At 38.1% G+C, this 26,204-nt stretch overlaps 1 protein-coding gene across 2 annotated transcripts in view; it reads right to left on the bottom strand.

Moving 5' to 3' along the window:
* AFF3 (ALF transcription elongation factor 3) overlaps positions 1-26,204 on the bottom strand; it is a 555,281-nt gene that overhangs the window by 175,450 nt on the left and 353,627 nt on the right. For both annotated transcript variants that reach the window (XM_081484340.1, XM_081484341.1), the window contains exons 8-9: positions 20,900-20,936; positions 7,530-7,581 (exon numbers count right to left, since the gene is read on the bottom strand). In XM_081484340.1, coding sequence (XP_081340466.1) covers positions 7,530-7,581; positions 20,900-20,936 — 89 coding nt within the window. The remainder of the gene's footprint in view (positions 1-7,529; positions 7,582-20,899; positions 20,937-26,204) is intronic.

Genomic DNA, 26,204 nt, shown 5'->3' with positions numbered 1-26,204 from the left:
TTTTTAAAAGAAACAAATTTTGGCTTTCTTAATTTTCTCTATTGTTTTAAAATTTCTACTCCTGTTGTTATTATGTATTTCTTCCTAATTATTTGGGTTTAATTTATTCTTCCTTTTCTAGCTTCTTAAAGTGGAAACATAAATTACTGACGTTCACCTTTGTTCTCTTCTAGTCTAGCCATGTAAAGTTATACATTTGTTTTTTGTTGTGCACATTGTTTTAGTGAATGCAATAAAAGCTCATAAATCTACATGCATTTTCATTCAATTAAAATTATTTTCTAATTTCCTTTGTAATTATTCTATTTAGGAATGCTGTTTAACTTTTAAATATTAGAGGTTTTCTAGAATTCCACTGCTATTGACTCATAATGGAATCATGCTGTGATCATAGAACATATTCTTTAAGATTTTAATCCTATGGAATTTATTGATATGTCTTTTACTGTGCACAATAAGGTCTATCTTGGTGAGTGAATCAGGTGTACTTGATTAGATTATATCTTACACTTTTTGGGTAGTGTTTTATAAATTTCAATTAGGACAAAGTGGTTGTTAATGTTCATATCTTCTATATACTTCCTAATATTTTGCTTAATTTTTTTTATCAATAACTGAAGAAAGGGATTTAAAAAATCTCTACTGTTGTTCTGTCAGTTTTTGTTTCATATATTTTGATGATCTATTAGTAAATACATACATATTCTGATTGTTATGTTTTCTTCATTAACTAACCTTTTTAGAATGAGAAAATGTTCTTTTTACCTCTTCTAATACTTTTCATCTAGAATTCTATTTGGTAGTTTAATAGTATCACACTAGCTTTCTTATACTTACTATTTACACAGTCTACCTTTTCCTCTTTTGGCTTCAACCTACTGGTTTTTGTATTTAAATTGTATATCTTAAAGACAGTAGGCAGTCTTTTAAATCTAACCTATTTCAGTATTTTATTTTAATGCCTCCAATGACATTTATGCTCTTTTGGATATTTTTTAGTGGTTCTCTAGGTATTTCACTATGCATCCTTAACTTACTGCCAGTCTACTTGCATTTAATATTATTATATATCACTTCACATAAAATGTAAGAATCTTGTAGTCATGCAATTCCATTTACCCTCTCTTATCCTTTGAGCTATTTTGTCATATATTTTATATTTGCATACATCATAAATTACATAAAACAGTATCTTGTTCTTAGCATTAAATAATCTTTTATATTTACACATGTATTTTTCATTTCCTGTAAATACTCTCTTCATGTAGGTTGAATTTCCACCTAATATTATTACCCTTCAGTCTGACAAATTTCCTTTATCATTTATTGTAATGCAGGCCTACTGGAAACAAATTCTCTCAGATTATATAACATCCAAAATAACTTTATTTCACTTTATTTTGAAGGATATTTTAGCTAGATTTAGAAGTCTAACTTGACATTTCTTTATCTTTTTTTTTGTCTTTCAGCACTTAATGATGTCTTTGCTTGTATTCCAGCCTCTGTACTCTGTGGTAGGAATCCTTTGGTTAACTGCATCTCTGTTACTTTAAACATGATACATCCTTTTTCTCTAGCAATGTTTAAGATTTTCAAGATCTCTTTAATTTAGGTTTCAACAACCTTACTATAATGTTTCAAGGTGTGGTTTTACTTTTCTTTATCCTGTTTAGGATTTGTTGGGAGAAGGAAATGGCAACCCACTCCAGTGTTCTTGCCTAGAGAATCCTGTGGACACAGGAGCCTGGTGGGTTGCTGTCCATAGGGTTGCACAGAGTCGGACACGACTGAAGCGACTTAGCATGCATGCATGCATTGGAGAAGGAAATGGCAACCCACTCCAGTATTCTTGCCTGGAGAATCCCAGGGACAGAGGAGCCTGGTGGGCTGCCATCTATGGGGTCACACAGAGTCGGACACGACTGAAGTGACTTAGCAGCAGGATGTGTTGAGCTTCATGTAAGTTAATGTTTTCAGCTAGTTTGGGAAACTCTCAGCTATTAGTTCTTCAGATATTTTTTCTGATCTACTTCTCTGTCCTCTCCTCTGGGACCCCAATTACATGTATATTATGCTGCTTGATATTGTTCTATAATTCACTAAGGTTCTGCTCATTGTTTTTAATCTTCATTTTCATTGTTCTTTGTATTAGATAATGCTTACTGATATGAAGTTTATTTATCCATTATTTCATCATTTCCATTTTTCACTGAAGATTATCCAGTGACATTTTCATTTCAAACATACTACTTTTCAGTTCCAAAATTTTCATTTGGTTTGTCTTAATCATTTCCATTTCCCTGCTGAGAGTCCTCTTCTTTCACTTATTATGACCATGTTTTTGTTTATGTTCTTGAACATATTTTAATATCTACTTTAAACTTATTGTCTGAAAATCCCAACATTAAGGTTACTTCAAGTTCTATTATAGTAATTACTTTTTTTTCTTGATTATGGATAACAATTTCCTATTCCTACACATATTCTTTAACTTTTGGTTAGGCAATAAATATTATGAATGGTATGTTATAGAGGCTTTAGATTCTGTTTTATACCTTTAGAGTATTAATAGTTTTGTTCTTTCAGACAAATCACTAGCTGAACTTGTGAATACTTAAGATTACATTTTGTTATGATCTACTTTGATTTTGCCCTTAAGTTTTAGGGTGAATCCTTTATTCTTAAAGGCAAGTCCTTTCTAAGATTTCAAGCAAAAACCCAAGTGTTTGCCAAGTGTTTGTAATGATTTACATTACATTCCCTATAACTTGGGTGAGATTCAGTTCCATACTCTATAGGCAGTCGTTGTAGGCAGTAGACAGATGTTGAAATCTCTGCTCAGCTTTTCAGTGGTTCATTTATTGTTTTCCACTGGACTCACTGGCCTTTTCCCCATACATATGCAGTTCAGAAGCCATTCAAGCATGACAGGAAATTCAAATACAGAAGTGGAACTCTCTTCTGTATGGCTGCCTTCTCTCTGGAATTTCCTCCCCTAAATCCCAGCCACCCCGGCAGCCTTGAACTCCATCTTCAGACACTTCAAGATTATATGATTATGGCCTTGAATTGCAGTTGTTCTTTGTGGAATGTGGAGTGCCCTCAGGGGAGAAGCTGTATAAATGTAGATCTCATGCATTCAAATTTCTTTCTTTCAAGGGTCAAATTGCCAACATTTTCTGCCTTTTCTCAATCAGACTCTAGTGTCTTCAAATTTTAAGTCTTGTTTTTTTAAGAATATTTCATCTGGAGTTTTCAATAGGTATCAGCAGAAGAGTTAATCCGACATAAGCTTCTCTATCACTGAGAACACTGGCACTCTATCAAAAAAATTTAATTTGTGTGTGTGCTAAGAATAAATTGTACCTCTCATCTTTATGAATACTCAGAAAACCATTCAATAATATATCCTGAAGGAATCCTCAGGTGTTATCCAGACTACTCTGTCCTATAAGGCAATCCCTATACAGTGATGGCTCATGTATTATGATCAACCTCCTGCTCTTACTTACTTGTTTCAGTAAGTAATGTTTACTGATGTAATGTTAATTAGTAATGTTTACTACTGTTTCAGTAATGATTCCATACAAGTATATACTGCAAAATGATCACCACAATAAGTCTAGTTGACATCTATTACCACACATAGTTACACTTTTTTGTGTGTGTGATGAGAACTTTTAAGATTTACTCTTAGCAACTTGCATATATTTAATACAGGATTATTAACTATAGTCACCATGATTTACATTACATTCCCAGAACTTTTTTATTTTATAACTAGAAGTTTGTACGTTTTGACCACCTTCACCCATTTTGTCCACTCCTCACCCCCAGCCTCTGGAGGTTACTAATCTGTTCTTGGTATCTATTAGTACTCTCTCTCTCTCTCTTTTTTTTTTAAAGATTCTACATACAAGTGAGGTCATATGGTATTCGCCTTTCTGTTGGACTTATTTCACTTAGCACGATGCCCTCAAGGTCCATCTGTGTTGTCACAAGTAGTAAGATATCCCTCTGTTTAAAGCTGAATAATAATCCATTGTGTACATATACCACATTTTCTTTATCCATTCATCTATCAATGAACACTTAGGTTGCTTCCATGTCTTGGCCATCACAAATAATGCTAATCTCCAACTTAGTTGGTAGAAAATCTGCCTGCAGTGCAGGAGACCTGGGTTCGATTCCTGGGTCAGGAAGATCCCGTGGAGAAAGAAATGGCAACCCACTCCAACACTCTTGCCTGGAGAATTCCACGGACAGAGGAGCCTGGCAGGGTACAGTCCATGGGGTTACAAGAGTCAGACAAGACTTCACAACTAAACCACCTCACTTTTAAAAGAGGCCAGTGAGGAAAGATGCTTCCTTGGAAAATGAGCTGTATGGAGACTCAATTTTATACTACAATTTAAATCCATAAAATGCCTTTGAATAACTCACAGTTCATGGAACTACACAGACAAAGGGATGTAGAGGCATTTTGGAAGTTGGCATTTTCCCACCAAACCACCAGTGTGGAAGAGGTATCTTTCCCAGTGCCTGTGTGTATGTTACTATGTTATTGACAGTTTTCTTTGCTCTGCTTCACCCCTCCAGTTCCCATAATTCATAATTATGGAGTTCGTAATTTTGGTCTGTTTGCTCAGGTGATCTCGGGCTTCCCTGGTGGCTCAGATGGTAAAGAATCTCCCTGTAATGCAGAAGCCCCAGGTTCAATCCCTGGGTGGGGAAGATCCCCTGGAGGAAGGCATGGCAACTCACTCTAGTATTCTTGCCTGGAAAATCCCATGAACAGAGGAGCCTGGTGGGGGTCACACAGGGTTGGACACAACTAAAGTGACTTAGCAGATACACATCAGGTCCTCTCAGCTTGTTCCATCTTCTGGCATCTGTACACTCTGATTCTGCTGACCTGGCTTCTGAATCATTATGATTGTCCTGACCCTTAATGTTGAGTATCCTCTGAAAATCCACATGTTGAAGTCCTAACTTCCAGTACTCCAGAATGTGATTTTATGTGGAGAGAGGGTCTTCACCAGGGTAATAATGTTAAAATGAAAACATTAGGGTGGGCCAAATCCAACACAACTAGTATTTTTATAAAAAGGGGAAATATGGACACAGAGACGTGCATAGGAGGAAGATGATGTGAAGAAACACAGGGAGATGTTTATCTACAGAACAATGAACAAGACCTAGAATAAGATCCTTCCTTCATAGTAGAAACAAACCCTAATGGTAATTAATATTGGGTTTCTAGCTTCCAGAACTCAGATAATAAATTTCTCTTGTTTACGGGACCCAGTCTGTGCTATATTGTTACAGAAGCTCTAGCAAACTAATATGCTTACCATTTAACAAATAAATAGATCCCCATTTTTCTACTTGGTTTGACCTATGACTTTGTCTCCTAAGATCCACTCACCCCCTCATCATGGTAAATGGTCAAAAAGCAAAATATCCTAAGATTTGTGTCCTAGTTTTATCACTTAAATTGATTGACTTTTCTGATCCTTAGATTCCTTATATAAAAAATAAGGATACTATCCCTGCCCTACTTATCTGTCTACATAGATAAAGCTCAGATAGGGTACCACATAGAGACTGTAAATTTCTACCCAAGTCTAAGGCAGCCTGAGTTCCTGCTCTTTATTCATAATAAGCTATTCCTCTTGCCTAATCATAACAGAACAGAAAGAGCTAGAGGGCTCTTTGAGAGGATCAAGCTTAGAAGTCTCCACTTTTAATAGAGATCCAACCTCAGACTTTATTTCTGCTATTTCTAGTTCAAGAGGCAGGATGTGAGCAGATGAATAACGAACTGCTTTGTTCAGGAATGTGGGGTGATGCTTCAAGCTTTCACTATTCACAAATTTCTGGAGGGTTTAAAAGTAATTTCTCAGACAACATATTGATTTTGTTAAGGTAATGAGTTATAGAAACTAAGACTTTTCAGAAATATATAAGGAAGGAGAACTTTAGTGGCACATCAAACTGTATTAATAAAATTTGAGTCTATTGAATGTGATTTTTCTTTTTTGGTTGTTCTGTGAGATTTGTGGGATCTCAGTTGCCCAACCAGGAGCTGAACCTGGGCCCTGGGCAGTGAAAGTATGGAGTTTTAACCACTGGACAGCCAGGGAATTCCCATTGCATATGATTTTAAATTTGAAAAAATTAAATGTAGGATGCTAGCCACTTTCCAACATATTATGTATGTATCTTTGTCTGCTTTTAAAATGATTTTGTTGAAAAATGGTTGCTTCTATAATAATTAACACTTTTATAAAATTAATTATAAAAATATAACTTACTCTCAAATAGTTTACATTTTAGTTGCATAAATTCTTATCTAGTCTCAAATGCTGCTCAAAAGAACATTTTTTTAAAATGACTCTACCCTTTTCAGTTCTCTAGAATGCCTCCAGATGGCATTAAAACCCTTTTCCTATTTTATATAGTAAAAAATTTAAAAATTAGTAATATTTTAACAATTTAAAACCAGTCACATTCATTATATCATTAGAAATCATGATAATAGAACCATTTATAACTTTTAGGATAATATTTTAAGAAAGACCAGCAAATAATCACAATCTTTATGAAATAAATAGTCATCTTATGAAAGCCAAAGATTCTTCCTAGACTGAGAAACACATCTTGGACAAATACACTCAATAATGTTATATCACAAGCTGTCATTTCTAATGGCTAGAGAGCACTTTAAATGCTTACTTAGAAGAGCACTGGTCCAAATATAGATTTACTCACAAAACTGTCTTATAATAAGAAATCACATTTAACTCCTCAGAAATGATAAAAATAATGATTTTTAAGAAAAAACCTGTTACTAATTCCCATTCAGCCAAAATAATTTGTTAGCTCGTGAGTTATGTAAACTTTAGCACATAAATTTGGCATCAAATCAATCATCAAAACATTTTTTTGATTGCTTGAGTATTGAAAGGAGAAAGATGAAATGTGGAATGAAGAATGTGTTTAAAAAGAGCCCTTTCTTATCTTTTTACAACTGTGTTTGTTAACTCAGAAACATGAATAAACCCTTCATGGTCCACAGATGTCTATAATTGTATATTTGACATAATTCAGAGGTGAGGTTGCAAAAGGCAGGCTTTAAAATGACACTGGTACTTCCCAGGTGTGTAGGACAGACGATCTCCCAGTATGTGAGAAATGTTCTCCAATTATTTATGACAGTGATAGAAGTTGCTGAGCAAGTTCCAAAAGCTGTCTTCCCCTCCTCCAACCCATAACACCATCAAATCTCATTACATCTGTACATTATAAAGAGGAGCCTTGTGTTTTCAAGATTACTCTTACTGGGCTAAAGCATTAGAAAGACCTCAAAATGCAACTGCATCCAAAAGCATTTAAGCAGGCATTATCATGAGAAAGAGAACCACAGACTTCCTTCCATTATTATTATTATTATAACAAGATATTTGCGCTATTTTGTATTATAAGTGTATTAAAGAACTCAGGATAGAAACAGGAAAGAGACTTACGATGTGTTCGATGTGCCATTGTCTGGACTCTCTGGCTCAGCATCACCTTTCTCTTAAAACAGGAAGCAGAAAAAAAAAATACCAACATATGAGTGTTAACAGCCTTTAAGATTTAAGAGAGTTCAATATATTTCCACACTCCTATTAACAATCATTCAAAATGTGCAGCATGAGGCTTTTAAAACATCTTTTTATTGTCTAAGAACTGGATTTGCAAAATAGTTTCTTCTCTGTAATACAATTGCCCTGGCACGGATCTATGAATAGGTACGAAGGAGCTGTTTGCAAACAACCAGAGGCTCAGAGTGGAGACCCTGCCAAAAGATGAATATCTTACAGATGGAACCTGTTTTCTTCCCCTTCATTTTACGGAATATTTAAGGAAATAAACCCCATTAGCATTCTGGATGCGAGGCACTTTGATCCTTTCTGCCATATGTGTGCTCAGTCACTGCAGTTGTGTCCGACTCTTTGTGACCCTATGGACTGTAGCCCGCCAGGTTCCTCTGTCCATGGGATTCTCCAGGCAAGAACACTGGAGTGGGTTTCCATGCCCTCCTCTGGGGGATCTTCCTAAACCAGGGATTAAACCTGAGTCTCTTACGTCTCCTGCATAGGCAGGTGGGTTCTTTACCACCAGAGCCACGTGGAATGGTGGTGTTTAGCTTGTGTTTAGCCCTAACACAAGCTAAACCAGGTGGGCAGCATCAGAGCTTGGACAAGAGGATTGTATACAACACTGAGGCTGCACCCCAGCTTACAAGATCCCCAAGAATGACAGTCCACAGAGACCCCTGGCAGCAGATTCTGGGGTCACCCTGTTAACACAGAATAAGATGCAAATCAGAAATCCTTCCTGACCATCTGAGAGGCTAGTTAAGCAATGTTTCTGCCATGTGTGGTCAAGGATTGAATGGGTTCATTTTTTGGAGTTTTAAAGGGCAAATTCCTCTCACAGTAGATATAATTCTTAGATCCTCAGCCATTGATGGTTTGAAACTATACATCCTCATATTACAAGGTGCTTCTTTTTATTTCCTTGAGGCTAGGAGATAGAAGTAGGGCTTCTCAGGTGGCTCAGTGGTAAAGAATCCACCTGCCAAGCAGGAGACATGGATTTGATACCGAGGTTAAGAAAGTCCCCTGGAGCAGAAAATGGCAACCCAATCCAGTATTCTTGCCTGGTAAATTTCATGGACAGAGGAACCTGGTGGGCTATATATAGTCCATGGGGTCACAAAGAGTTGGACACAACTGAGCAACTAACTAACAACAACAACAGAGGAAACAGAAGGGTCATGCCTGCTGCTGTGAGTTAGCTGTGGTTATGCTGGCTGCTGCTGCTGCTGCTGCTGCTAAGTTGCTTCAGTCGCGTCCGACTCTGTGTGACCCCATAGACGGCAGCCCACCAGGCTCCCTTGTCCCTCGGATTCTCCAAGCAAGAACACTGGAGTGGGTGGCCATTTCCTTCTCCAATGCATGAAAGTGAAAAGGGAAAGTGAAGTTGCTCAGTCGTGTCCGACTCTTAGTGACCCCATGGACTGCAGCCTACCAGGCTCCTCTGTCCATGGGATTTTCCAGGCAAGAGTACTGGAGTGGGGTGCCATTGCCTTCTCCGGGTTATGCTGGCTACGAACTGCTAATAGTTTAACAAACCCTGGAGAGAATTATGAGTTGCAAGAGATGGGACTGAAGGTGGCAACTTGCTTTATTTTGCTATTTCAAGTCAGGCCTGGAGACCTCGTAGAATCCCTCAGTCTATCATTAAGGGCCTCAGGTTTATGCCCTGTACCAAGCCCCTTTTTGACACCTAGGCTCAAGAATGACCTCCTAAATCACATGATGAACACATTCCAAAGATACTGTCCAAGCTGAACTCAAAAGTGAACTTCTTTTTTCCTTACAGGAAATGAAACAGTTGTTAGAGAAGACCATTATATATGGTCCACGTATCTATCTCAGATGTGACACTGTGCTAATGAGTGTCCACACAGTGCTGGAGCATCCATGAAGGGCAGCCACCTTGTAAAAAAGTCACAACACCTATTTTTTTTTTTATATAAATTTATTTATTTTAGTTGGGGGCTAATTACTTTACAATATTGTAATAGTTTTTGCCATACATTGACATGAATCAGCCATGGGTTCACATGTGTTCCCCTTCCTGGACCCCCCACCCACCTCCCTCCCCATCCCATCCCTCTGGGTCATCCCATTGCCCCGGCCCTGAGCCCTTGTCTCATGCATCGAACATGGAATGGTGTTCTGTTTCACATATGATAATATACATGTTTCAATGCTATTCTCCCAGAACGTCCCACCCTCACCTTCTCCCTCAGAGTCCATAAAATTGTTCTATGCATCTGTGTCTCTTTTTCTGTCTCGCATATAGGGTTATCGTTACCATCTTTCAAATTCCATATATATGCATTAGTATACTGTATTGTTGTTTTTCTTTCTGGCTTACTTCACTCTGTATAATGGGCTCCAGTTTCATCCATCTCAGTAGAACCAATTCAAATGTATTTTTTTTAATGGCTGAGTAATATTCCATTGTGTATATGTACCACAGCTTCCTTATCCATTCGTCTGCTGATGGACATCTAGGTTGCTTCCATGTCCTGGCTATTGTAAACAGTGCTGCGATGAACATTGGGGTACACGCGTCTCTTTCAATTCTGGTTTCCTCGGTGTATATGCCCAGCAGTGGGATTGCTGGGTCATATGGCAGTTCTATTCCCAGTTTTTTAAGGAATCTCCACACTGTTCTCCATAGTGGCTGTACTAGTTTGCATTCCCACCAACAGTGTAAGAGGGTTCCCTTTTCTCCACACCCTCTCCAGCATTTATTGCTTGTAGACTTTTGGATAGCAGCCATTCTGACTGGCACAACACCTATTTTAACTGCCTCAACAGCAAACACTGATCAGACAGAGCCCCAAAACATAGGAAATCACAGTGAAGTAAGAGTAGAGACAGCAAATTATAAACTTTGAAGCTCATATTTCCGTATCATATTTTGTCTTCCAGGCCAGATCTGTTGTGAACTCATTTAGAGACAGGCAAGACCTTGTCAACTACTTTCATACTAGAAAATAACTTAATTTAGTAGTTTCCAGAATTACTTTCCAATAAGTAACCACAATTCCTGCCAGAATCCCCAAATACAGAGTTACAATAGCTGCATTACCTAACACAGGTAAAGACAACTAGCTGTTGTTCAGTTGTGTCCAACTCTGTGACCCCCATAGAATGTAGCCCGCTAGACTCCTCTGTCCTTATCAAGATTGCTGGGTGAAACATCAACAACCTCAGATATGCAGATGATACCAGTTTAATGACAGAAAGTGAAGAGGAACTAAAGAGCCTCTGGATGAGGATAAAAGAAGAGAGTGAAAAAGCTGGTTTAAAACTCAACATGAAAGAGACAACTAGACAGAGGTTTAATTTTTCTTAAACACAGTGACTTTTCTCCCTTTCATTTGGAGAAACTGGTTATGTTTCCTGGTCTGTAGCCACCAGAAATCATCCCACATCTCATCATCATCAGGAACGTAAACAGCAGGCAACAGTGAACATTTCTGAACAACTTACGTCAAAAAAAAAAAAAAATCAATACACTATATGAAGACATTATTTGGATGCTTGAATAAATATGTTTTACCTTGATCAACAATGCTGTCAGATAACCCTCGAGCTGGGGGACAGAGGCCTTACTGCACCTGGGATCTGGGGGCTGCAGGGATCGGGGGCGGGATCAGCACTGCCACAAAGCTGCAGCTGATTATCTCTGTTCTTAGTAGCACTTATGTTGTGGCAACGGGGAAAACAGAACAGTTTCTGGCAAATAGGAAGGATGCAACAGGGCCAAACGAGGCATTTGTGAACAGTCTGAGAGTGAATGCTCTCAGCTGTTCATGAATTAACCTTTCTGGGGGAAAAGTAAGCTCAGGATAGGGTCAGGAATTAAAACTATGTCTGTTCCTCAGAAGAATGAAACACAAAATTATCCCCCAATATCTGGAAATTTTAGGGGGGTTGTTCTGACTATTTCAGCTGATTTCACAATGGATTCCACATTGCTGTCCTTTGGAAGGGACCTGAATCGATCTTTTGAAGACACTGGGCATAAGAGATGGACTCAGGTGCACCATGGTCATCTTGATGAGGAAATATAATTACAGATAGGAAGGGAGAAAAAATGAGGCATAGAAAGAAAAATTATATATACACACACACATATGTGTATATATATTTATACTCACACATGTAAATAGATATGTACATGCATATCTATATTATTTGTGTTTTTTCTTTTTAACTTTTTATTTTATGTTGGAGTATAGTTGATTAACAACGTTGTGTTAGTTTCAGGTGTATAGCAAAGTGATTCAATTATACAGATATATGAATCTGAAGCTGAAACTCTGGCCACCTGATACGAAGAGCCGACTCATTGGAAAAGACCCGGATGCTGGGAAAGATTGAGCGCAGGAAGAGAAGTGAGCGACAGAGGATGAGATGGTTGGATGGTATCACCAACTCAACAGACATGAGTTTGAGCAAACTCCGGGAGACAGTGAAGGACAGGGAAGCCTGGCGTGCTGCAGTCCATGGCATGGCAAAGAGTCGAACACGACTTAGTGAGCAAACAACAGCATTCTTTTAGATTCTTTTCCTGTTTAGGTTGTTACATAATGTTGAGTATAGAGTTCCCTGTGCTATACAGTAGGCTCTTGCTGGTTATCCATTTTAAATAGAGCAATGTGTCCATGTTAATCTCACATGTGTTCTTTCAGCTTGACGCTCTGTATGTGTCTCCCTGAGCCTTCCACAGGACCAAGCACATATTACACACTCAGTATATGTCTGCTGTCTGATGACCTTCCATTCCTGCAGAATCCCACGCTATAGTGGGAAAGAGAAGGGTGAGGCACGTGCACGATCCACTGAGATGGATACAGAATTTGACGGGATGAAAGTTTCAAGGCTCCACTAGGCCACTTAAAAAGTTACAGTAGCTAGATGTTTAATCCGATAAATGTACCAAGGGCTTACTCTGTCTGGAAAGATAGATAATATCTAATTTAACTGAAAATGACTGCATTGCTGGAGTACTGCACTCTACATAAGTTGTGCTATGAAAAGGAAATCAAAATAGACCTGGGCTGCATTCTGCTTGGAAGGAAACTTATGCTATACTACAACATTTCTTTATAATAAAAGTAATCTGTGCTCATGGTAACAACCATTATGCTAAATAATACACTTATTTTTAGGTGAATCCACTTCAGAGACTACATATGAAAAATGAGAGAAGGTATTTAATATACTTATATGACCACCTCCCTTCTTCTTACAATTGTTGCTAGTTCTTTAACTATTTTTAATGTCTGTGCTGTGCTTAGTCACTCAGTCATGTCCGACTTTTTGTGACCCCATGGACTGTAGCCCGCCAGGGTCCTCTGTCCGTGGGGATTCTCCAGGCAAGAATACTGGAGTGGATTGCCGTGACCTCCTCCAGGGGATCTTCCCATCCCAGAGATCAAACCCAGGTCTCCTGCATTGCTTTACCATCTGAGCTACCAGGGAAGCCCTTTTAATGTCTAGTGGGCATTTTAACTTTAAATAAATTTAATCTTCTATTTTTTGATTAATCAACTTCTAACAGTACCTTTTCTTTTATACTATGTGAAGTGAAGAAGCCCCCATCATTTATTCTTCCCTCCTGCTCTCCCCTCCCTCCATCACATCCTACTCTGCACAGCTATACCTTTCTTCCTGCATAGCCGAGTTTTAAAATATTTATACTCTGTTCAGTAATTATTGAGTCATCTCATTAATAATAATTTAATTTTGGGAAGTGCCTATAGGCCAATGAGAAAATTTATATATGAATAATGGAATTTACAATATTGTAACAATATAAATATTAGTCTCTAAGAAACAGTAGAAAGACTGGACCTGTGCAGAGGGACTGCCACTAAGCTTGAATGAAGGCAAGGGTTCCCAGCATTTACGTCAAATGGATTCTCATTCTTATATCTCACTGTGGCATAGATTAATCAGTCTCAGACAAAGGCTATGCTTTTCCTAAAAAGAAGTTCAATAGAGCATGCATGTAATGTGTGTAAAATTCTGTGTGTGTGTCTACATATATATATATATATATATATATATAGGCTTCCCAGGTGGTGCTAGTGGTAAAGAACAAACCTGCCAATGCAGGAGACACAAGAGACCGATCCTTGGGTCAGGAAGATCCCCTGGAGGAGGGCATGGCAACCCACTCCAGTATTCTTGACTGGAAATCCCATGGACAGAGGAGCCTGGTGGGCTACAGTCCACAGAGTTGCAAAGAGTCAGACATGACTTAGTTACTGAACACACACACACACACACACACACATAAACACACACACACACACACACACACACACACACACATACACACACAGTTTTTAAAAAGTAAATTGAGTTAATTGTGAAAACACCTTGCAAGCTCAGAAATGGGACATCGACAAGAAATAACCCAGAATCCTCCTAGGCCTGCATCTTATTGGGTTCCAGTTAGCAAGTAATGGAGTCTTGTGTTAATCTTCCAACTTTTCTTGATGGTTTTGGCTGTCCTGTATTTACTTATAAACAAAATAGTCTTTAGTTTTTCCTGATTTTAAATTTCACATGAATGGAATTGTATTGTATGCATTCTTCTGGAACTTACTTCTGTCATTCAATAGTATGATTTTTAGATTCAGCCAACATGATGCACCTAGCTTTGGTTAATTCATCCTCACTGCTGCGCAGCATCCCCTTAATTTAGTTCAGTTCAATCACTCAGTTGTGTTCGACTCTTTGCCACCCCACGGACTGCAGCACACCAGGCCTCCCTGTCCATCACCAACTCCTGGAGCTTACTCAAACTCATGTCGATCGAGTTGGTGATGCCATTCAGCCATCTCATCCTCTGTCATCCCCTTCTCCTCCTGCCTTCAATCTTTCCCAGCATCAGGGTCTTTTCTAATGAGTCAGTTCTTCACATCAGGTTGCCAAAGTATTGGAGTTTCAGCTTCAGCATCAGTCCTTCCATTGAATATTTGGGACATCCTTTAGGATGGGCTGGTTGGATCTCCTTGCAGTCCAAGGGACTCTCAAGAGTCTTCTCCAACACCACAGTTCAAAAGGATCAATAAAAACCTGCTCTTTTCCTTTCTTTGACACTTTTTTTTTGGTGTTTTACTTAAGAAATACATCAGAAAGATGTTCTCTATAGACTTTTGAAAGTGTATAATTTTACTTGCCACATTTAGGTCTTTTACAAATACCTGGAATAGTTTCTGTATGTGATGTGAGGTAGGAGTTAACGTCCTTTTTCTCCCTGTAGATTACCAGTTATTTTGGTACTATCTATTAAGAAGCCCATTCTTTCTCCATTGATCTACATTGTTAGCTCTGACATGAATCTAATTTTCATATATCTGTGGGTCTGTTTCCTCTATACTGTTTCACTGCTCAGTTTGCCTATTATTATCTTCATTACTTAGTTTTGTTGTTGTTCAGTCGCCAAGTCATGTCCTACTCTTTGCAACCCCATGGACTGTGGCACGCTAGGCCTCCCTGTCCATCACCATCTTATTACTTAGCTAAAATATTCATTCATTCATAATATTGGTAACACAAGCCTTCAACCTCGCTCTTCTTCAAAAGAGTATGAGCTATGTATTTTTGGCCCTTTGTAATATCAAATAAATGTGGGAATCAACTTTGTCAGTTTCCACATACAGAAAAATGAAGTTATAATTTCATTGTCTCCTGGTTCCCACAGCTGCTGTCAAAAGTCAACTGGAAGTTTAACTGTTGCTTCCTTATTAAATGGTATTTTAAGAATTTTTCTTTATTTATGAGGTTTGCAGTTTAACTATTATGTGTCTAGTGTGGACTTATTTTTCTTTATCCTGCTTAATATTCATTAGATTTCTTGAATCTGCGAGGTAGAGTCTTTCAATTGTGGAAAAATCTCAGCCATCATCTCCTTTAGCATTCCCTCTCTTTCCTTATCTTTTCTGGAATTCTAGTTAAATATATGTTAGATCTGCTTGCTTTATATCCCAGGTTTTTAAACTTCCTTTCTCGACTGCATGCTAGGTAATTTCTTAAGTTCAATTTCCCGATTCATTACTTTTTCTTCACCTATATCTAAACTACAGTTAAACCTAACCAAAGAAACTTTAATTTCTGTTATTATTTTTTAATTTCTAGAGGTTCTGATTAGTATACTTTCAAATACTTTTGCTATCATATTTTCAATTTTCTCATTTTTGAAAATTAACGTAAACATTCTTATTTTATGTGGGCTTGGTAATTTCAGTATCTGAAGTCCTGGGAGGTTTCTGTTGTTTTTCTTTGTTTTTGTTTAAGGTCTCTTGTTTTATTGTATGTAAATATTTTTGATAATAAGTTCTCATTTCCCTAGGGTTTCTCATTCTATTATTATTTGTTCTTCTCTATTTTCTTTGTTTTCTTTTTGTGGTATATTCTAAATAGTCAGATTTGATCTTTCCATAATGACTAATCTTTATGTACCTTAATTTCCTTCCATATTTTTCATCTGTCTTTTGTTTTATATTCAGAAAAAAATGTTATCAACCTTATATTCTAGACTTCAGCTATTATCCATCATTTCTATTAAATTTTAAAATTTTGTCAACTTTATCTTTGATTCTCAAGTACTCATTTGTTCTATAACTGCTTCTTTTTTATACCAATCTGTTCTTTTTATTTGATGCAAATAATTTCAATTGCTTCTAAAGACTGCAGTCACATTTGAACTTTTTTTTCTTCTGTTTCTTGTTAAGTAGATTTCCTCTGGGTCAGTGTTTTTCTTTGTTGCTCATGGTTATGTATTCACCTCTTTGAATGTGAATTCAAACTGGTTAAAAAGGTACTGGTGTGGATTTTCTGTATTAGTATATTGATCCATTTTGCTAACATATGTCTCCTTTGTAGCGAGGGGCTGATTTACAGCTTTTTCTAAGTGGACAGAGTATGTTAATTAGAGTTCAGGAGAGAAGAACTCTCAAGACAAGCTGGGAGTCCTGACTGTCCTCTGAACCCCCAGCAAAAATAGGAAGTAGTTTATTCTGGATGTACAGCATTTTGGTTTATTTCCCTCTTGAGAAAAACTGATTTTTCTTCCACCAACCTTAGATGTTGAAGACTCTTGAGAGTCCCCTGGACTGCAAGGAGATCAAACCAGTCTATCCTAAAGGAAATCAGTCTCAAATATTCATTGGAAGAACTGATGCTGAAGCTGAAACTCCAATACTTTGGCCACCTGATGCGAAGAACTGACTCACTGGAAAAGACCCTGATGCTGGGAAAGATTGAAGGCAGGAGGAGAAGGAGATGACAGAGGATGAGATGGTTGGACGGCATCACCGACTTGACGGACATGAGTTTGAACAAGCTCTAGTAGTTGGTGATGGACAAGGAAGCCTGGTGTGTTGCAGTCCATGGGATTGCAAAGAGTCGGACACGACTGACCGACTGAACTGAACTGAAACGGAACCACAGACGTCTATTTTTAAGGTTTGGTATTATCTCAGAATCTACTCTGCTTCTCTCTTAGATGCATGTATTGTGTGTGCGTAATTGCTCAGTCGTGACCCCATGGACTGTAGCCCACCAGACTCTTCTGTCCATGGGTTTCTCCAGGCAAGAATACTGGGGTAGTTTGCCATGCCCTCCTCCAGGGGATCTTCCTCACCCAGGGATTGAACCCAGGTCTCCTGCATTGCAGGCGGATATTTTACTGTTTGAGCAGGCAGATTCTTTATTGTCTGAGCCACCAGGGAAGCCCAAGAATCCCTTCTTCAGGGGATCTTCCTGACCCAGGAATTGAACCAAGGTCTCCGGCATTGCAGGCAGATTCTCTACTAGCTGAGCTACCAGGGAAGTCCCTCTCTCTTCGGTACCAGCTCCCAAGTAGAAGTTCTAGATAGCTGTTCATTTTCTTGGTGAATGTTACTTTTTTTTTTTTTTGTACTTTGGTTTCTGGGGGAGGAAAACCAGACTGAAAGCTCCCTATGAAAACCTGCCAAGATGGGAGTGGAGGAGTAAAGGGTGGAAGAACGGCCATGTTCCCATCACTGTCTACAGTCCACACCTCTTTTCTGTTGGGGTTGAGAGGGAATTGAGTCTTCTCCTGCAGTGAGCGCCTAAGGACATTCCCACCATCACTATGGCTTGTTCCTGTTTGTTTCATTATTTTCCTTTTTCTGAGCCATCACCTTCCCTGCCCAGGATTAGCTAACAGCACAGTCCCATTCACTCTCCATTTTCCAGAAACTCAGCTGAATTTCTGGTTTGTTAATGAAATCCTTTCCTGTTCTCAGGGCTATTATGGATTTCCTTCCTTTACTATCGCTTTTGGTTGTTTCAATGCAGATTCAGAAGGGAGAGAAAGAAGTGCTTATTCTCAGTCTAACACATGAATGGGACATTCTCACACCTTTAAGAAACTATAAACATGCATCACCTATTTTAAGTTTCTCAATAAGTTTCTTAAGTTTAAGTTTCTCAATACTTAATAAGCTGCCATTTTATAATATTAAATTAATTGGTAATCAGCAGCCTTGCTAAAGCAGCTCTCTTTTAAAAGATTTAGATTAAAAAATAATTTTCTGTTTATACACTCTTTTCTCTTAGTAGCTATGTAACATAGTTTTCTAATTTCAAAAATAATAAAGCACCAACCTAGAGTGGGGAAGATCAGTCCATCAAGATACATTTGTTTCTCTGAAACTCAGTGTTTTCCTATTTTCTGCATACTTAGTGGAGTCACGATTCCCCAAACTGTAATTATTCCAAACCAAATGCAAGAAACAGCACAGGAAATGCTGGTAGGACCAGCTCTGTAAAGTTTCCAGTGTGCTATAATCTACAGAGGACACTCTGATTTTTATTTTTTTCCATTATGATTTCTTACAGGATTTTGAATATAGTTCCCTGTGCTATCCAGGAGGATCTTGTTGTTTGTCTATTTTATCTATATAATTGTATCTGCTAACCCCAAACTTCTATTTGTTTCCCCCACTTTCCCCTTTGGTAACCATAAGTTTGTTTTCTATCTCTGAAACTGTGTGTGGTTCTCTTCTGTAAATAGGTTCATTTGTGTCATATTTTATATTCTACCCATAAGTGATATCATGATATTTCTCCTCTGTCTGACTTACTTCACTTAGCATGATAATCTCTAGGTTCACCCATGTTGCTGCAAATGGTATTATTTCATTCTTTTTTTTTTTGCTGCATAGCATTCCATTTTGTGTGTGTGTGTATGCACACACTTGTATATACATACATACCACATCACTGATGTTTAAATAATAATATTATCTTTTTTTAAAATGGGGGAAGCTTTATTTGAAAAAAAAAAACCAAACCATTACCCCTAGAAAAGAGAAAGTCAATGACAAATATCCTTAGATGATGAATTGCCAGAATGTGGTTTATGCCATATCATGCAGGTGCCACTCACAATTCCAAAGAAGGTAGGTGTGCTTACATAATCTCAATCGTAGGATCAGCAAGTGAATGTTATGCCGTGCAAAAAAAATAGGCCAGATGCAAACAAGAATCTTGGACAGGAATTTAATCTCACACTGAAGGGACGGAAGCAACCTTTTTGCGGTCAAGGTTATGGGAAGGAAAGCCTATTGTCTTTGGGACAGAGATCCCTGAATTCAAATCCTGTCACTTTTTTTAAGCCATGTGACCATGGTCTAGTTATTAACTGCAGCATCTCATTTTCATCCTGTGCAGAATGGGGATGCAATGCCTACTTCATACAGCTATTGTTAGGATTAAATGAAATAGCAAACATAAAGAAGAGACTGAACACAGAAGGGGCTGAACAGCTATTTCCTTTGTTCTTCTTTATGTCAAAGACTCCAAGCTGAGAGGAAGTACATTTATTCTATTATATCTATTATCTCCTCCCTTTACCCTGAACTGTTTAAGTTGAAATAGAAAGAAATGGTGAGGAAAGCAAAGGCAATTCTTCTGTATGCTCTCATCTTTGGCATATGATGCTGATGCCTGCACACTTCATGAACTTAACCATGCATCTTCTGATTCCTTTCCTTACTATTACATTTATTAATTTCTATAGATTTCAAGTCCTTTGGAATTGCACCTCTTCCCTGGTGCTTGTGCTCACAGCACATTCCAACAGAGGGTGGGATAATTAATGAGATTGCCTATGCACCATTACGCCATCATCCCCCTCCCCTGACCTTCCTCTAGCTGTGCATTAAAAGTCTAGGGCTTCCTGATGCATCTGTCCTGATGTCTTTTCTCCATAATCTTCCTGTCCTCACAGATGCTCAGTGGGTGAGCCCCAGACACATTTACTGGCTCAGAATGATTTTCACGTTTAAACATAGCTTTGAAATTTGCAAGCAATGCTCTTTAGCCAACTAGCTGGTCAAGAGACTAACAAAGCCCAGTCTTTGTGGGTGTGATTACACAACATGGATGGGGTGGCTTATGCATTTTTAATGCTCAAGAAAACATTAATACCAATTAGCACTGCTGAAGAAGAGAATTAAAACAATACTTCATAGAATGATATTCTCTGTTTGATGATGAAGCCCCAGTGTTTTATTAGACACTGGGTTCAACAACGAAATTCCTTCCAGGATACTTTAGTCTGTTTCTCCCCAGACGAGGGCATGGTTTCTTCATGGATTCTAAGAACATTTATCATGAGATCTTCTGATTGTTCTCTTTGCCCACCTATTTTCTTTTAATTTAGGTAACTCATTAGTTGCCTTTAAAAATATTTTCCCCTCATATACACTAGAGGCCAACTGTAAGAAAGGATGGTATTCCTTCCTCCTAGGACTACTTTGAAATTCACCATTTTATATTTTGGCCCTAAGTAAAAAGTGTTAGTTGCTCAATCATTTCCAACTCTTTACAACCCCATGGACTATAGCCCACCAGGCTCCTCTGTTCATGGAATTCTGCAGGCAAGAATAATGGAGTAGGTTGCCATTCCCTTCTCCAAGGGATCTTCCTGACCCAGGGATCGAACTTGGGTCTCTTGTATTGCAGGCAGCTTTTTTACAGTCTGAGCCACCAGGGAAGTCCATATTTTGGCCCTATTTCCCTTGAATAAAGATAGAACATTCAAGGTCACGATGTACCTTATCCATGTGGGCAGCACTTTAACAAATAGCCCTCATATTCCCCACCTGATTTTGTCCTAATGAAGTTCTTTTAAACCTACTGTATATTGCATGCATGCCCACTCTTCACCCACTCCCACCCCCAGATATGAAGCTACAGAGAGAAGCATTTCTTACTTGGATTATTGTGTCCAGAGGAGGCAAGCTGAGAGTCCTAAAATAAAACAAGAATTATCAATTAATTTCCTTATTTTTTCATTAGACTTTGTTTTTCATTTCACTAACATTTTAATATTGATTATGTATTGAAACAATTCTATTTTGTTTATATGAGGCTATAAAAATTACATGATAAAATTATTTTTACATCTTTATTCTTACAGTTTCAATGTGGCTACTATGAAATAAAAAATTATATGTGTTTATATTATATATCTGTTGGACAGCACTGCTTTTGAGGAATAACAGAATGACTGGATATCTAATGGAAAAAGATAACCCTGATCTTTATATGAATTAATCTTAAAATCACTCTAATTAAATCATAGATCCAAGCATAAATACCCAAACTATAAGAGGTCTAGAAAAGTAATCTTTTTATTTTGACTTTCAAAATGAGATATATTATTGGTTGTTCAGAACCTAATCACTGATCATAATCTCTACCAGCTATCATAATGAGAAACATTTATGTGTTCCTTAAGCAGTTCTGGTATACAGCTCACAATCACTTCTATGTTGTATTGTGGACTTCTTGTTTTGTTCACTATAGTGAAATTCTTATAACATAAAATTAACCACTTTAAACTGAACAGTTCAGTGGCATTTCATACAGTCACCATGTACTAAACCACCACCTCTAATTGCAAAACCTTTCTATCATTCCAAAGTCAAATTCCTTACCCATTCACCACTTTACCCATTTCCCCCTCTCCTCAGTACCTGGTAGCCCTAGTCTATATCCTGTCTTTATGACTTCTTCTGTTCTGGGTATTTCATATTAACAGAGTGATACAATATGTCACCTTTTTTGTCTGGCTTCTTTCATTTAGCATAATGTTTCAGAGGTTCACCCATGTCATAGCATATGTCAATGTTTCATTCCTTTTTATGGCTGAATAATACTCTATTACATATGTGTACACACACACAATTTGTTTATCCATTCATCTGTTAATGGACATGTGGGGTGCTCCCACCTTTTGACTATTGTGAGTGCTGCTGCACATATGCAAACACATATGCACATGTACTTGTTGAGTCCTTCTTTTTCAATCCTTTGAGTATACATCTAGTAGAGGTGCAGGGTCATATGATAATTCTATATTAAACTTTTTGAGCAACCACCAGACTTTTCCACAGTGGCTGAAACGTTCTGAGTTTCTACCAGCAATATATGAGAGTTTCAATTTCTCCACATCCTCACCAAAGCTTGCTATTTTCTTTTAATTAAAAAATTTATTAAAGGCATTTAAATGGGTATGTAGTAGTTTACCATTGTGGTTCTGATTCGTGTTTCCCTAATGACTATGACGTTGAACATCTTTTCATATGTTTTTTGGTCGTTTGTATACTTCTTCGGAGAAATGTGTATTCAAATACTTTGTCCATTTTCTTGTTTTCAATAGTACCAAAGTTATCTTTATTTTTTCACTGAAGTATAGTTGACTTACAATATTGTATTAGTTTCTGGTGCACAGCAAAATGATTCAGATATATATATATATATATATATATATATATATATATATATATATACACACACACATACATATTCTTTTTTATATTATATTGTCCATTTTATAATTGGGTTGTTTGCCTTTTTGTTGTTGAGTTAAAAGAGTACTTCATATGTTCTGGATACCAGACTCTTATTAGATAAGTGATATGCAAATATTTCCTCTTGTCTGTCAGTTGTCTTTTCACTTTATTGATAACATCCTTTAACACACAAAAGTTTTTAATTTTGATGAAGTCCAATTTGTCTATTTTTTCTTTTGTTGCTCATGCTTTCGGGGTCATATCTGAGACTACACTGTTAAATCCAAGGTTGGAAATATTAATCTCTATGTTTCTTCTGTGAAGTTTATGGTTCTAGTTCTTATATTTGGGATCTATTGTATTAATGACTTTTAATCTAACCCTTCACCCTCACCACCCCTTTCTGTAGATGAGGCTGGCAACCAGCCCATCAGGGATGTTCCACTGAACAACTGCTGTCACTCTCACACTGGTGGACAGAAGATTATTATAGCTTTCCACACACCTGGAATGGCAGAAAGCCAGTACTATGCAGTATTTGAATTCAGTTACTGATCAGGTAAATAGTGACTGAACCTGATTTTATTTCCACTAAAGTGAAATGCTAAGTTTTGTTTTGGGAATTCACATCCTCTTTCCTTGCAAAGTGCTTCCCAGTGGTAAAGAATCTGCTTGCCAATGAAGGAGACTCAAGTTCAATCCCTGGGTTGGGAAGATTCCCTGGGGGAGGAAATGGCAACCCACTCCAGTACTCTTGCTTGGGAAATCCCATGGACAGAGGAGCCTGTGGGCTACAGTTCATGGGGTAGCAAAGAGTTGGACATGACTGAGAGACTGAGTACCTTCCTTGCAAAATTCCTATTTAATATGAATTATAAAAGAGAGTTATAAAACAATGCATTGAGATGGTAGGAATGTAAAAAACCCATAAAGTCCAGTGAAACTCATTTACAATTTTAGTGTGTGGGACAAACATCCAGTGAAATGAAGTCAACTTCGATTTTATGGCTTTTTTATTATTTTAAAAAGCAGTGAATATTTTATTTATTCTTTTTTATTATTTTAACTTTACTCAGATTGGTGGGTAGGGGTTGGGTAAGAAATTTGGATTTCCACTCTAGTAAGCAGACTGAGTCATACAGATGCCTTTAATGTTAATGTTGGTAGAAATGAGCTATTCATCTGAAGAAAACTAACAAGCTCAGCTCTCAACCCAGGTTTCAGCTTTTGGAAGCAGTGTATTAAAGGTAAAATATGGTTCCTGAGATGATGGGCTAAAATGTAATCCTCAGAAATGATTTTGGCCAATTTGGATGGTTGCTGTTACAAAGAGGACATCCATAGTTAACTTCCCCAAATGGACTGGGATGTTTCTCACTCCTTCTAACGAATGTAGAGTTTACATCTGAACATGAATTAGTGTGAGCTCTTATATGTGAAAAATACTTTGAGTCTCATAGTTGAGTCCCATGAGCCATCTGCAGATTTTGGCATTTTAGAGATGTCTTGTATTTACTGTCAGATGAGGAAGAATAGTAACTGAGATAGTTTTCAACATTATGACCATTCTTGGGGAAGAAAAAACAAAAAACAGTACAAATTTTTGTGAAATTGCTTGCTGATGTTATTGGGACATAGATAATTTTATGGCTTGATGCACTGCAGACATCCTAAAACCCAGATGATGACTACTGACCACAGGCTCTTGAGACCTGAAAATGAGCTTATAGAGAACCTGAATGATAATTACACGCTGCAAGACCATGTGTTTCATAAGCAGTAAATTTCAAAATTTAATGAACACATCTGTGTCATTAATGATTGATGATGATTTCTGTTTTGGATGGGGGAGGTGAAAAGAGGCAGAAAATGGTTAAAGTCATTGATTTGAAAAAAAAATCACCATCGAAGTCTGCTCTCTGGAGAGAAAGAGACTTTTGGAGAGACACAGTAAAGACTCTGCCCCTAATGTGTCATCTCACATCTCCAGATGACATCCTCTGGATGGTGCACTAACCACAAATGGAGCCGTGTGCCTAGACTGGACCACTCTGTGGGTACAGATGATGTCCCATTATCCTTACTGACATCTGGAGAGTGCATCACTTGTCTGCTGGTGGAAGGTGTAATGAGGGTCCTCCCAAGTTTAGGTCCACAGGGCCCTGGCTGCATTATCATTAGTTCTCTGCTGCCAACGACAGGGCCCATGGTTGCTGCCTCTTGAAGCAGTACTGCCCTGCCCAGCCGGCTGCAAGACTGGCGGGCGGAGGCAGGGGAGGAGGGCAAAAATATGCAGATCCTTTATCCCTCACTGAGCCAGAGCCTGGCTGGGCTCAGAGGGAAACAAGCTCCAGACACTGAAGTCCTTTCCATTTTTGTGTCTCCTGCTGCCCAAGTCAGACAGTCAAGACACTCTTAAAGCTATAGCTTCTGTCTCAAAGGTGTTTTCTCTCTCTGTGATCATCATCCCTGGGTAGCTGCCTGGAGAGTGGCTTGCCCCATCTGGGCAGTGTCATTTCAGCCTCCTCTGGGAGCATTTCACCAGACCTGCAAGGCTCTCTGTTGGGTCCTCAGGGGTTACAGAAGTGAGTGTACAAAGCCCCTGCCTTCCCCGCCTGGGAGCCCAGTGAGTTAGCAGAGGAGATGATGTGTGTACAAGTTCTGATAACCCAGGGCGGAAAGGCGTGTCACGCCTGCTGTGTGGGAGCACTTTGAGCCTTTAGAGCCTGTCCTCATCCTTGGGTCGCGTGTCCTGCCATCTTCTGTTTTCTGCCTGGAAACTTCATTCTCTCCTCAAGGCTCAGAACAAAGAAGCTCAAGAGTATCTGTTCTTTGAAATACTCCTGAATCTCAGAAGGACTTATTTGCTTTATGTTTTCACTATACTGTGTCAAACTTCCATTATAAGAATTGTCTTTTTGACTATGATTCCTTTTTTAAAAATAAAGCTTTATCAAGGTATAAATTATATAACATAAACTGTACATATTTAAGGTATTCAATTAGATAATAAATATATAATAAAAGAATGTTACTATTATTATCTTGACCCAAGGATGGCTCCATCTTATTAAATAGCATTTGCAATTTAAACAACAACAGTTTCCTGAAGGAAATTGACCCTGAATATTCACTGGGAGACTGAAGCTGAAGCTGAAGCTCTAATACTTTGTCCACCTGATGCAAAGAGTTGATTCACTGGAAAAGACTGAGGGAAGGAGGAGAAGGGGGCAACAGAGGATGAGATGATTAGATGGCATCACCAACTCAATGGATATGAGTTTGAGCAACTTCCAGGAGATGGTGAAGGGCAGGGAAGCCTGGTGTGCTGCAGTCCATGGGGTTGCAAAGAGTCGGACATGACTGAGCGACCGAACAACAATGAAAGTGACATTAAAGAAAATCCAGGAAAATAGTAAAGTATAAGAAAAAGTTGCCTGTATTCCTATAACAGGACATTTCTGAGGTTACTCTAGTGCTTTTAGTTTTCCACGTTCATTCATGAAGCATGTGTCACTCTGACGGTCATGTGCACCAAGGGGAGAACCACCTCTGGTTACTTAGAATACCTACAGCTGGAAACTTAGGCTTTTCCATCTTTAAATCCTGAGTTCCCAACATCTAAACTATTGTTGGGTACACAGAAATCCCAAAACTTCTTTAAAGGCGGTAATGAGTTGGGAAGTAAAGTTTGTACAAATCATTTTGCTGAAGACAGAAA

This window comes from Giraffa tippelskirchi, chromosome 4, assembly GCF_054371585.1.
Source record: "Giraffa tippelskirchi isolate mGirTip1 chromosome 4, T2T-mGirTip1v1.2.pri, whole genome shotgun sequence".
In the NCBI taxonomy this organism is placed as follows: Eukaryota; Metazoa; Chordata; class Mammalia; order Artiodactyla; family Giraffidae; genus Giraffa; species Giraffa tippelskirchi.
The sequence above is the reverse complement of the archived record's forward strand: the minus strand, read 5'-3'. Positions and strand labels throughout refer to the sequence as shown.